This window comes from Littorina saxatilis, linkage group LG1 (assembly GCF_037325665.1).
Source record: "Littorina saxatilis isolate snail1 linkage group LG1, US_GU_Lsax_2.0, whole genome shotgun sequence".
Classification (NCBI taxonomy): Eukaryota; Metazoa; Mollusca; class Gastropoda; order Littorinimorpha; family Littorinidae; genus Littorina; species Littorina saxatilis.
The window spans coordinates 80790243-80802428 of record NC_090245.1 but is presented as its reverse complement, the minus strand read 5'-3'; the positions used below and the strand labels follow the sequence as shown (position 1 = coordinate 80802428).

Below are 12186 nucleotides of genomic sequence, written 5' to 3'. Positions count from 1 at the left end.
GTCGGCCTCATCTTCTGTCCAGGCTCTCCCCGGGCCACACCGATTATCGGACCAGACCGTGCGGAACCGCCTGCATGAAGCTGGTTTGAGAGCTCGCAGACCTCACAGAGGAGCTGTCCTCACCCGCCGCCATCGCCAGAACCGAGTGCAGTGGGGCAACCAGCACCTTCGCTGGACTGTCCGGAATCACTGGAGACACGTGTGGTTCAGCGACGAGTCCTACTTCCTGCTCCAGCGACATGATGGTCGGAGGAGGGTCTACCGGAGAGTAAACGAACGTTACGCGCCCAACTGTGTGGATGAGGCACCCGTTCATGGTGGTGGAGGCGTCATGGTGTGGGGGGCGATCAATACCGCTGGAAGGAGCACCCTGGTGCACGTCCAAGGGCGCATAACTGCCCAGCGATACGTGGAGGAAATTCTGCGCCCACACGCCCTTCCTCTTCTGGCTGACCAGGATGCCATATTCCAGCAGGACAACGCTCGCCCGTACACAGCACGACTCACCACCCAGTTCCTCACCGACCACCATGTCCAGGTGCTTCCCTGGCCATCCATGTCGCCAGACATGAACCCGATAGAACACCTCTGGGATGAATTGGACAGACGTGTGCGCAGGCGAGAAGAAGCGCCGGCAAATCACCGCGATCTATTGCAGGCACTTCAGGAGGAGTGGGACACCATCCCACAGCAAGATATCCGGCATCTGATCCAGTCCATGCCCAGAAGGTGCCGGGCAGTTGTTGCTGCTCAAGGCAGTCACACCCCCTACTGACTTGACAGCCTCGGCACCCAATCGTATTGATTGACTGATTGATTTGAAGATGCAAATGAACTGTGTGTGCATTCAACTGTGTCCATACCAAATTTCAAACAAATAATCTAAATATTGGATTTTCTGTTAATTTTTTCGAAAAATAAAACAAATTTGGCAAGTAGCAACTATGCGTTTCTTTTTTTGAACAGTATAATTCAAAATAGTGCAATTAATGCCTGTAATATAAAAGAAAGAAAAAACGGTCTTTCAATACATGTTCATGCAAATTGTTAGCTGCATGTGAAGAAAACAAAAAGCCTACCTGACCCTGCAACTGTTGGTCAGTAATCCAATAGCAGCACACAAGTCGATTTGAAAGTTTTTCAACACAGTTTTTCACTCGTATTGTTCTCACAAACTTGTATATATATACCACAGGAAAGAAAACTCGTCGATCCGACGACAATTTAACGTTTGTTTCATTATCGCAAACAAAACAGAACAGACAAAACGAAACAAAACAACACAACAACAGTTGGGGTTGTTATTTCTCTGAGATGCTGAAGAAAAAAAAGATGACGTGCATTGTAATGGAATAGAGTGGGTGTAATTTCAAACTAAACGGTTCAAATGTGAGTGTAAACACACTCTTTACGCGGGATCACATTCCCTCACACGCATATGAACACACACACACACACACACACACACACACACACACACACACACACTATGTACATTTTTAGAAAGAAAAACAAAACAAAAACACAATGTACATTGTTAGAAGAAGAAAAAAAACAATATGTACAATTTTAGAAGAAAAACAAACAACAAAAAACAATGTTTTAGAGCTGTTATTGTGTCAATATGCTAAAGGCCTCAATGACTTTTTATCATTCTTGTTTAGGATTTTGTTTTTGGCGGGGTGTCAAGCAGCATCGGTGAGGTCTTAATTTGTTGCTCTTTCATTAACTGGCAAAGTTGCTGTCCCTTGTTTTTCATGCCCCAAACTCTCCTTTTCAAATTGTTGACGTCAGAATGTATTTTTTCGCCGCCCTGTTCACCCATCAAACCAAGCCCCATCCCCCACCTGTCCATAAACTCTACACAATGTGCTTCAAGTATGTGCTGCTTTGGGATGACATTAACGTTGTCAAGGCACACGTTACCTCTGTAGAACTCCATGTATTCAGAAATAGCTACTTGGATGCCAGGAAGGTCATCTTTCCCAACTGGTTTTGTGTGTGACACAAGCCTGTGCACACTGGAGTAAAGACTGTTCAAACGGGTGTGTTTGTCTTTGATTTGACCTGCAAGGGTGTGCACGCCATAATCATCTGTCAGGATAAATGCCCTTCTTTCTACGCTGTCTGCTACGGCAGTAATCACTTCATCTTTAATGTATTTGTTGCAGTGATTCCCATTGAAGCTACCACCAAAAAAGGCCTGAGGTGTTATGCTATGCTTATTCAAAATCTCAGTAACCCCTGCAACTGTTGGTCCTTCAGATCTGTCGAAGACTGGAAACGTTTTCAGATTAAGTTTCCCTTTTTCTCGGAGATTATACATTTTTCTGACACACCTTCTGAATGCTTCGGTAGTGTTGTCAATCACCACCAAACGCTCTTCACTCAGTTTTATTTTAGAAAGGGCATCTGCTATTTGCTTGTCAAGCTGGTGACACTCATTTGCAAGAAGATCGTGGTGTTTGTTCACAACACCAAGGAGCAAATGAAGGTAAGGCGGCGCTACATGACTCACTTTGACGTCCCATATTGGAGCACGAATGACGTTGTAGTGGTCTTTGGCATGTTTTTTGTCACTGCCAGATTCTTGGTACCCTATGAGGTCTTCTTTCATGTTTCTTAACGTTCTTTTGGGGGCTTTTTCTCTTGGACTCCATTGCATTTGCGTTTTGGAAGTCTTGCACCAAAGACATGGATAACTACTCTGGGCTCCTGACAGTCCATACATTTTTGACTGGAAATCATAATCCCCAAACATAAACACTCGCAGCCTTTTTCCTTTCCACATCATGCCGTTGACAGCACTAACTCCCTCTTTAATAGTGCTGCCTAAAATCTTTTCAAGGTTTTCAGCACAATCTTTGGCTTCAGTCATCACAACCAACTTTGAGTTCGCATTTGGATTGTGGAGATTTGCTACTTCAAGAACAACTTTAAAACTCCCCCCTCCATGGTCACCCCCGATTTTAACCCAAATTTCATTTTCTGGCAAGGTGTTGTTATGCCATGTTAGCATGTTCTTCTTGTCGTACTGGTCTAAGAGATCCGTTACAAACTTGGGCCAGCTGACAATAGAAGACACGGGAATGCCCCTAACTTCCTCTTTCTTTGTCGCTTTGTTGATGCATGAGAGACGTAATGTGTAAACTTCTATTTTCCCACAAAGCACTCCCTCCTGAAATTCCCTCTCCTTTTTCTCACACTCCATTTTTATTCCCATTGCCTTGTTTAATTTTCGCAACTGCCTTTGTTTTGCCCAGCTAAGTGACAGTTTTGCTCTAATTTGAGCTGCTGATTTTGAAGAGACGCGTGCCTGTCCCAACCCAGCTGTTTTCAGAATGTCATCCCTTTTGCACTTTGTAGTGTGCTTGAGTTCAGTGCTTTGTTGTTTTATTATGTCAGCTTCCGTGGAACCGGAAATTTCTTTTCTCAAGTTGGCAATTTCCTTTGCTCTTCTCTTCCTCATTGGAGTAGAAACTAGCGCTGATGACTTTTTCGCTCTCACAATTTTCTTTAGGACAAGTGGCTGTGCTTTTGTCTTACATATCAACGTCTTCTTGTCATCTGACTGTGCCAGTTTCACCCTAACTAAGCCAGTTAAATACTCTTCCTCTTTTTTTGTCAAAGGTGCTTGCAACTGTTCTATTGGGCGGAGTTGGGTTTGTGGTTTGTTTTTTGACAAAACAGTGTTAGTATCTGTTGCTTTCTGTGACTGAGATACAGACTTTGCTACAGGTGTGTTATCGTTTGATTCTGCTGGGGCTTGGGTTTGAAATGATGTTGAAGCAGCTGACACGACGACTGTGTCATTGTTAGTACTTACATCACTCTGACTCTGAGTCGTACCCTTGCGAGATGTCAGCAGGTCGAACAGACGTTTTTTGACCACACGGCTTGCGGTTTTTGTTTCAGGTGTTGAAGAACACTGTGGCTGAAAGGTTTCAACAATAGAAGTGCTTGTACAGGCATCAGTACTGTCAACACATGTGCTTTTTCTTTGCGGACTAGCAGCTTTTTCACTGGCTTTTTTTTTTTTTTTTAAGACAACCGGCCATTTGTTCGGCAAACGTTTTACACACACTACAGTCAGCTACTTCCACTTTGGAGTTGTATTGTGTCCACATCACTTTTGTTTGTTCAATGTTACTATGCATTGCTTTTGAGAATCCTTGAGGTGGAATGTTAGGGTTTTTTTGTTGGCTGAGACGAACAGCGCATGTTGCACACAATGTACTTGAGAAAGTGGTGCCATTAGCTTCTTCAGAAACTTGAATACCGTGAAACTGAAACAACCCTGATGCATAGTTTTTGCAATGCCTAATGGTATGATGTTTGTCCTTCGCTGCCTTTGATCTTCTGCCACAAATTCTGCACATAGCATTTAGCCTAAATATGTGGAGATCTTCTGTATGTTGCACTGCCGCCATTCTTAACTGAGACACCTTAAATCAATAAATAGAGTGACTACAAATTGAAAGAAATTGATAACAATAAACAATCAAAACCATATACACTGATACAGACAGGCAAGAACATAAGCACAATTACAGTCACAACATTAAGTCAGGAATAAACACGTCACAAAAAAAAAGGGGGGGGGGACGCAAAACAAGCAATACAAAAAACAGAACAGATGAAATGCACTAGAGTCGAGTGCCTGTTCCAAACGGTGCATGCACTGATTAGGCGCGTGGATTAACGAATCAAAACTGCTCTAAACTCAAACACAAAAACAGCCTAAAAAACTTATTCTCACTCTATGACACAGTTTAGACTAAGTACTTACTGACGGCAACATCAGAAACACAGTCGGTCGTTGGTATAAACATTGAGCGTGGTTACAAAATGGTATACAATGCGCACGTTTTGATACAACAAAGAACGACCTGCCGGTAGATTCGATAGCAGTATTACTTCAACATCAAACAAACCGAATCCTATCAGGAACTCTAGTTTGCACATACACAAAGCCTGAATATCCGAGTAACAATATACACAAGATGACGGTAATCCAACGTTCAAGTCACGCAAACCAGTCCATTTCATACCAAGAAACACGTATTTTTTCACACTGGCCCAGCACGCTGTACACTTCCAGAGTACAATGAACAAGGGCTTTGTGAAGCTGGCATTTTCCCGCGAAACTAAAGAGGTCACCGCCAGCGCAGGGTAGGCTATTTATGGCCTGCTTGCTCCAAGCTGCCTGGCCGCTGAGATAACATAACCGCTGCAGCAGTGAAATAGTGTGCCCCCCCCCCCCTTCTTGAAAGGCTCCATACGTAGGCCTGCTTAATGAGAGCCGACACCCACCGGGCCAACGTTGTTCTGGCGATATCCTTGTCCCTTAGTGTTAAGGGAAATGAACAGAAGCTTCTGCGAGCTTGACCGAACAGGACGAATGCGAGCAAGATAAGCATCGAGGGCCCGAACAGGACAGTTAACCAAATCCGGATCGTCCGGGGCCAGGATGTGGGAAAGTGGTTTAACCTGAACCACAGGTGAAGGCTGATCCGGAGTCTGATTTTTGGCTAGAAACCCCACCCGGAATTTCAAAGTCAAAGAGCCATCCTGCTCACGAGAGATGTCCTCCTGACTACCTGAGAGGGCATGTATCTCGCTACCCCTGCGCGCCGTAGCTAAGAGAAGTAGAAAAAGCGCCTTCCGGGTAAGGTTAGGCAGGCTGGCGTCCCTCAAAGGTTCGAAGTCCGTAGAGCGTAAGAACTCAAGGACCAGGAAGAGATCCCACTTGGGAAAAGGAGAGCGAGTCTTGGCTTCCTCCAAGGCCGCGCCCTTAATGACTCCGGCAATAACCCCACTGACATTGATAGAATGCCCAATCTGTCTAAGTGTAGCAGCGATAGCCGACCTGCGGACCCTCAAAGAGGAGGCTGAGGCACCCTGAGAGGACAGGTCCTAGAGGTGGTTGGCCAAATGCATAGAGCGGGGCGCCACAGCGCTCAGCCCGTGAGACTGACACCATGCGGCCCAGGCCTTCCAATGGGAAGCGTAAACGGAAGAGGTAGAAGATCTGTGAGAGCGCTGTACCAAATCCAAAGTTCGTTCTGAGGCCCCAGAACGCCTCAGCGAGGACCGAACAACTTCCACGCGTGAAGGCTCAGTGACTGAGGGTCCTCGTGGGGAACGCCGGTTCGAGGCTGCACGAGCACGCCTCTCATGAGAGAGAGAGGGATGGGAGGGCCGTGAGCCAGTCTCAGAAGGTCTGGGAACCAGGTCTGAGAGGGCCAGAGAGGGGCCACCAGCAGCAGAGACGGACCCTCCAGATCCGCTTTCCTGAAGACTCGGTCGATTAACGGGAAAGGCGGAAAGGCGTAAGCCTCCAACCCCGCCCAGGGGATGTCCAATGCATTCGTCCGCCAAGCCTCCGGGTCGGGGAATGGCGAAACGAATATCGGGAGGCGCCTTGAGAATCTGGTGGCGAAAAGATCCACCATCGGCTTCTGGACCATCGCCCAAAGGCGAAGCAACGCCCCATGCGTGATGGTCCATTCCGATTGAAGCACCCTGTCGGAGCGGCTGAGCGCGTCCGCAAGTGTGCTCAGGTTCCCCGGCAGGTACCTTGCTGAAAGTGTGATCTGGTGAAGAGCGCACCAAGTCAAAATCTCGCAGGTCCTGCGCGAAAGAGTGGGGGACCGCGAACCTCCCTGTTTGTTCACGTAAGCAGCGACCGTGGTATTGTCTGTGAACAGACGAACGTGCTTGTGCTGGAGAGTAGGGAGGAACTCGGCCAGAGCTAGAGACACCGCCTCTAGCTCCAGGGAGTTGATGTGCCAACTGCTCTGGTCTGCTGACCACAGACCAGACGCTGTGAGCTGGTCCGTGTGTGCCCCCCACCCCGCCAGAGACGCATCTGTAAAGAGGTCCGTGTCTGGCGGAGGAGAGGCGATCGGCACGCCCCTGCACACCCAAGCCGTGTCCAGCCACGGAAGGGTAGCAGTCTGGAACCATTCCCCGAGAGGAACGAGGGTGTTCCAGTCCACACAAGGAGAATCCACAAACGGCTTCAGGGCAAGCTGAAGTGGATGCTTGTGAACCCTCCCCAGTGGTACCAGCTGAGACATAGACTCCATCTGCCCCAGGATGGAGGCCAGAGTCCTGAGGGAAGCCCTCACGAGAGGCAAAGTGGAGCGGATGAGAGCTTGGAGCTTGACCACCCGCTTCTGTGACGGCTGGACAGTCCAAGAGAACGTGTCGAACGTCATCCCCAAGTAGGTGAACGTTTGAGACGGTACTAGCTCCGACTTTGTGTGGTTGACCGAGAACCCCAGCAAACTGGCGCTTCGGAGAACCACCTGGGTATGCTGCGAACAGAGCATCTCGCTCTGACCCATGATGAGCCAGTCGTCGAGGTATGCTCGCAGCCGAATACCCTGTGACCTCACCAGTGCGCAAAACTGCCTTACCACCATGGTGAAAATCCATGGAGCAAGGGACAGCCCGAAGGGAAGAGCGCGGAACTGGTAGATCTGATCGGCCCACCGGAAACGAAGCCATTTCCGGTCAGCCGGATGCACAAGGATGTGAAAATATGCATCGGTCAGATCTATGGAGGTCACCCAGTCTCCTGGGCGGAGAGCGTCTCGGACCGAGGCTGGCGTCTCCATTTTGAACCGTATCGTTCTCATTTCATTTCATTTTCATTTTCATTTTCATTACTTTATTGTCCCATCGCTGGGAAATTCGGGTCGCTTCCTCCCAGTGGAAAGCTAGCAGCAACGGAGTCGCGCTACCCAGGTGTCTGCGTGTTTAGGTGTATTCAGCCACCTGCACTTATGGCAGAATGACCAAGGTCTTTTACGTGCCATTGTGATGACACCGGGGTGGGACATGGCCTCCGTCTCTGGGTCTGCACATAAAGTTGACCCGTGTCCGTCCCGGCCCGAATTCGAACCTGCGACCTTTCGATCACAAGTCCAGTGCTCTACCAACTGAGCTACCGGGCCCCCCTCAAGAGGGTGTTGAGAACCCATAGGTCCAGAACAGGACGCCAAGCTCCCGAGGCTTTGGGGACAGCGAAAAGCCGACCGTAAAACCCCGCGGAGCTGTGGTCGGAGACCTCCTCCACCGCTCCCTTCTCCAACAGAGAGGCAACTTCCGCCCGTAGGACAGCCTGTGCCTCTTGAGAGAAGGGGGGCTTGAAAACTGGAGGGCGCCTGGAAAGCGGGGCCTTGTTCTCCAGCCAAAGCAAGCGGAATCCCGACCTCACCACTCCCACTATCCACTGGCTGTGCGTAGCAGCCTGCCAATGTGAAAGTGCCCGGGAGGGGCCCCCCGCCATCACCAAAGTGGAGGGCGGGGAGGGGGGGGGGGTGAGACCGGGAACGCTTCATTGGGGGTGGGGCTTGCCACGAGAGCTGCCCCTACCCCTGCCCGTCGAAGACCTCTTGTTCGACCCGCGGGAAGGAACATGAGGCCTCTTCTGGGAAGCCGACTTAGTCTGAGCAGAAGACTGGGTCTGCTTAGGCTGAGAAGGCTTAGAACGCTTCAGACCCTGCAAAGCGAACTTAGAGAACTGCTGGTCTCTGTTGGTCTCTATCTCCTGCCTTCTGGCGTCCAGAGCCAGAGGACCGAAGAGAGACCCGTCCACGAAGGGTGAGGACCGGAGGATGTTTTTCGTTGATTCCTCAGCGAACTGGGAATGAGCGAGAAACAAGTCCCTCCTACACGTGACCGCGTGGGCATAGTGTAGAGAGGACAACCTCATTTGTTCCTCGTTAACCCTTGCAAGGGAAGCAAGAAGAGTGGCCACATCCTCTGGGTCCTGTTCCGTACTGAGCGTAAAAGGATCCAGGGACTCCGTAAGCGCCCGAGAAAGCGCTCTGAGGATGGTCTCGGAAATGGAAGCAAGTTCCAGAAGCTGTCGTCCAAGTTCCTCCGAAGAGGAAAGAGTCTGCTCAGAAAGAGTCAGACCCGAGTCCTTCTTCAGCGGCTTAGCGAGAAGAGGGAGAATCTCCGGCGACACCGACAAGGGTGAGCGCGGGAGAGAAAACGAAGACAGCAAATTCCGAGGAACCCTGGGCAAAGAAAGCTTCTTTGGCGCAGAGGGCACAAAACTCGAAGCCCGTGTAGAAGAGGCTAGCCAGGGCAGCGCCTGTTCCGGAGCTGGGCCGTAGGCCACCAGCAACGGAACAGGAACTGGAGGCACACCGCTGCCGGAAGGAGCGGATTTGGCAAAACGCCACAGATGGTGATTCTTCAAACCGGAAGTAGTGTTGCTCCTCCTTCTCCGAGCGGAAGTCAGCCATAGCCGACGGAACCGCCAAAGATGAAGTCACCGTAGCCGAGGCCCCTTCCGGGAAGTAACGAGAGGTGACCTCGGCCGCAGATTCTAGAGCCGCCCTAAGCCTGGCCGGAAAACCAGAACGTGTCTGCTCGTCGTCGACTGACTGCGAGTCCGACGCGGCGACAGAAGGGCAAGGCTCGAAACCGTAGTTGCCTGCGAAAGAGTGCTGGGGAGGAAAGCCGTAAGCCGGCAAACCACCCTGCCGGAAATCGTCCATCGTCGCCCCCTGACTCAGAGGAGGGTGAGAGGATGAAGCACCGAAATCCAAAGTCGCAGGAACAGAGGCGCCAGCAGTCGCCACCACAGAAGGGTGGAGAGGCTGCTGAACCACAGGAGGCTGGAAGCCTGAATGCCTGTAGGCCAGTCCATGGTCCGTGAAACCCGACGTCCATGAGGAAGCGTCGAGAACCGGACCGGACATTCCGGGCGGAGCCGGAAGTGCAACCGAAGCAGCGGCACTATGCCGAAGCTGATGCTGCAAGGACTGCGGGCGGAAGCCCGTAGGCCCATTGGCCTGCCCTAGGTCAGAACCGGATGGGACTGTCACATGTCCACTAGCCGGGAGACCTACACTTCCGGTAAAAATCGGAAGCGCAGCTGTCGAAGACTGCTGACGTAAGGCTAGGTTCATACCGGATGGGACTGTCACATGTCCGCTAGCCGGTAGACCTATGCTTCCGGTAAAAAACGGAAGCGCAGCCATCGAAAACGACGGCTGCTGCTGCCCCACTTCCTTGAACTGAATACTGGCGGAAGGAAGGGCAGCCATACCTGACAGGGAGTGACCCTGTGATGACCGCGTCCCCGAGGGGACATGCAAACCTGAGCTCCCGCAAGCGGGAGACAGAGAATGCCGATCAAGAAGAGAACCGACTCCCAAAAGGGAATGTCCTGCAGCGTCACGAGCGCTAGCGGACCGGTTCGAAGATCCAGGAGCGGACAGCGGCGGCGATGAACCAGGGAGATCCCCTCTGGAACAGGTAGCGGCCGGAACCCGAACTGTAGCCAAGGAAAGAGTGCCCCCCACCTCCGGGTGGGAAACGGAGCTGGAGCCCGGAACGGAGCGCTTCATCTCCTCGCGCACGAGGTTACGGATCTCTGGAAGTAAAGAGCTAACAGAGAAGACACCAAAGCACCAGGCTCTGGTGCCGGGGCAGAAGGCAAAGTAGAAGAAACAGTAACGCTAGGCTGAGAGCTAGCGCGAACATCTTCCGGGGCAGAAATAGGCACCGAAAACATCGTATTGCGTGCCTGATCCGATACTACAACCACCACGGGCTGCTTAGACGAAGTTGCAGAAGACTTGGGCTTAGAAGGACCCTTGCCCTTGCCCTCTGGCTTAACATTACGTTTTTTATCGCTGTCAGCCATGCTGACGCAAAAGGTAAACAAACTACTGAAACAAATTACAAGTCCGTCACGGACGTAAATCAGTAGCAATCAACAACTAACACTAGTCAAAAATAGCTACTCACAAGCAGCTAAACAACAACCTACTGAAAATATGAAAGTCCAAAACGGACGAACAAGCTCAGTAGAAAGACAACATGTGCTAGAACAAAATGGCTACCAAAATGGCGGCCGAACAACAACAAGCCACTCAAAATTTCAACGTCCAAAAAGGACAGAAATTCAGCAGAAACACAATCAAAACGCTAGTCAACAAGACTAACTGGAAAGAGCTCACCAACTACGAAGCAGTCAGCAAGCACACGGGTGAATAGCGTGGCCGGTGGGTGCCGGGCAAACACCAAGCAGACAGCCACGAGAGCGAAAGAAAATGCGACCTCCTCCTCTAAGTGAAAAAAGTCGTATGAGTTCTACCACGTGCTCGGGAAGCGGCAGTGACGTAGGTCACTCCAAGGGGAGGTAACCCACATGGCAAGCGTCCCTAGCTACGCTTCCACTTACACTTTTTTGTTTGTGGGGTTGCTTCCCTTTGACTGTTAGATGGGTAGCGATTTTCAGACCTTAGCATCTCTGACTACGTCAATGCATTTATGTGATTCGGAGTAAGAATATGTAATTTAATATGTGCTATAAGCATGTGGCTACTTTCAGAGAGTTTAAAGAGGTAACCCTTGTCCCCTCCCCCTTCCTTCTACACTCCCCATGTCATGCCGACCCATAATTTGGGATGTATTTTCGTATATGAATAATCATCCAGTGGAGAATTCCATGTGGAAGAAAGAAGATATATGGCAGGGAAACAAAAAGTCCTTTCTTGTAACCGATGATTCTTATAAGCGAGTTTCTTATTAGTGGGTTCGATTGTACATGCAAACACACACTTACAAACATTGTTTGATTGTAAGAAAGACAGAAAGAGTACTTTTCTTTTGATAGGAGAAAAAAATAGACAACAACACAGACTAGACCTTAACTCACCAGGAACAGGCCCAGCTTCCCAAGTCTGTGCTAGGACAGCGGCGTGCTCGGTGAGGCGTGAAATTAGGTCAGTGGGCATGGCAACCAGCTGCAGCAGCTGCGGTTCCGCCAGGTGGTTGATGTACAGGGCCTGCTCTGTCAGAACTTTGCGCAGAACTTTCTGGAACTTGTTGCTGGCTGCATGTGCCTTCTCCTTCTTGGCAGACTGTAGATTCAAATTGGCGAGAGATGCATGGTTCAGTACAAAGTGTTTTTGATGTGGTAGATGACTTGCAAATCATATCTGTGGGGTGAGACTTTTTTCACATTAATCATAAAGACGTGCGTTATAAGTGAAGAGCTCAATATTTGAAGCCCTGAACCTTTCACGATAAATCAGCGGTTGCTAACCTCTGAAAAAAATGAATAAGCCTTATATATTGAAGAATGCCAAACAGCTTTTGGAAGGGATTTAATATTACTGATAGGAAGAAGATCTGAGAAACAAAGGGATG

The 12186-nt window shown here is 49.9% G+C and overlaps 1 protein-coding gene and 1 long non-coding RNA gene across 2 annotated transcripts in view; one reads left to right on the top strand and one right to left on the bottom strand.

Moving 5' to 3' along the window:
* Window positions 1–12186, bottom strand: part of LOC138981183 (kinetochore-associated protein 1-like) — a 107756-nt gene that overhangs the window by 17376 nt on the left and 78194 nt on the right. Inside the window, exon 49 of the mRNA XM_070354020.1 lies at window positions 11693–11897. Coding sequence (XP_070210121.1) covers window positions 11693–11897 — 205 coding nt within the window. The remainder of the gene's footprint in view (window positions 1–11692; window positions 11898–12186) is intronic.
* The window catches only part of LOC138981189 (uncharacterized), a 34639-nt gene that overhangs the window by 2709 nt on the left and 19744 nt on the right, over window positions 1–12186 (top strand). The gene's annotated exons all lie outside the window — the stretch shown is intronic.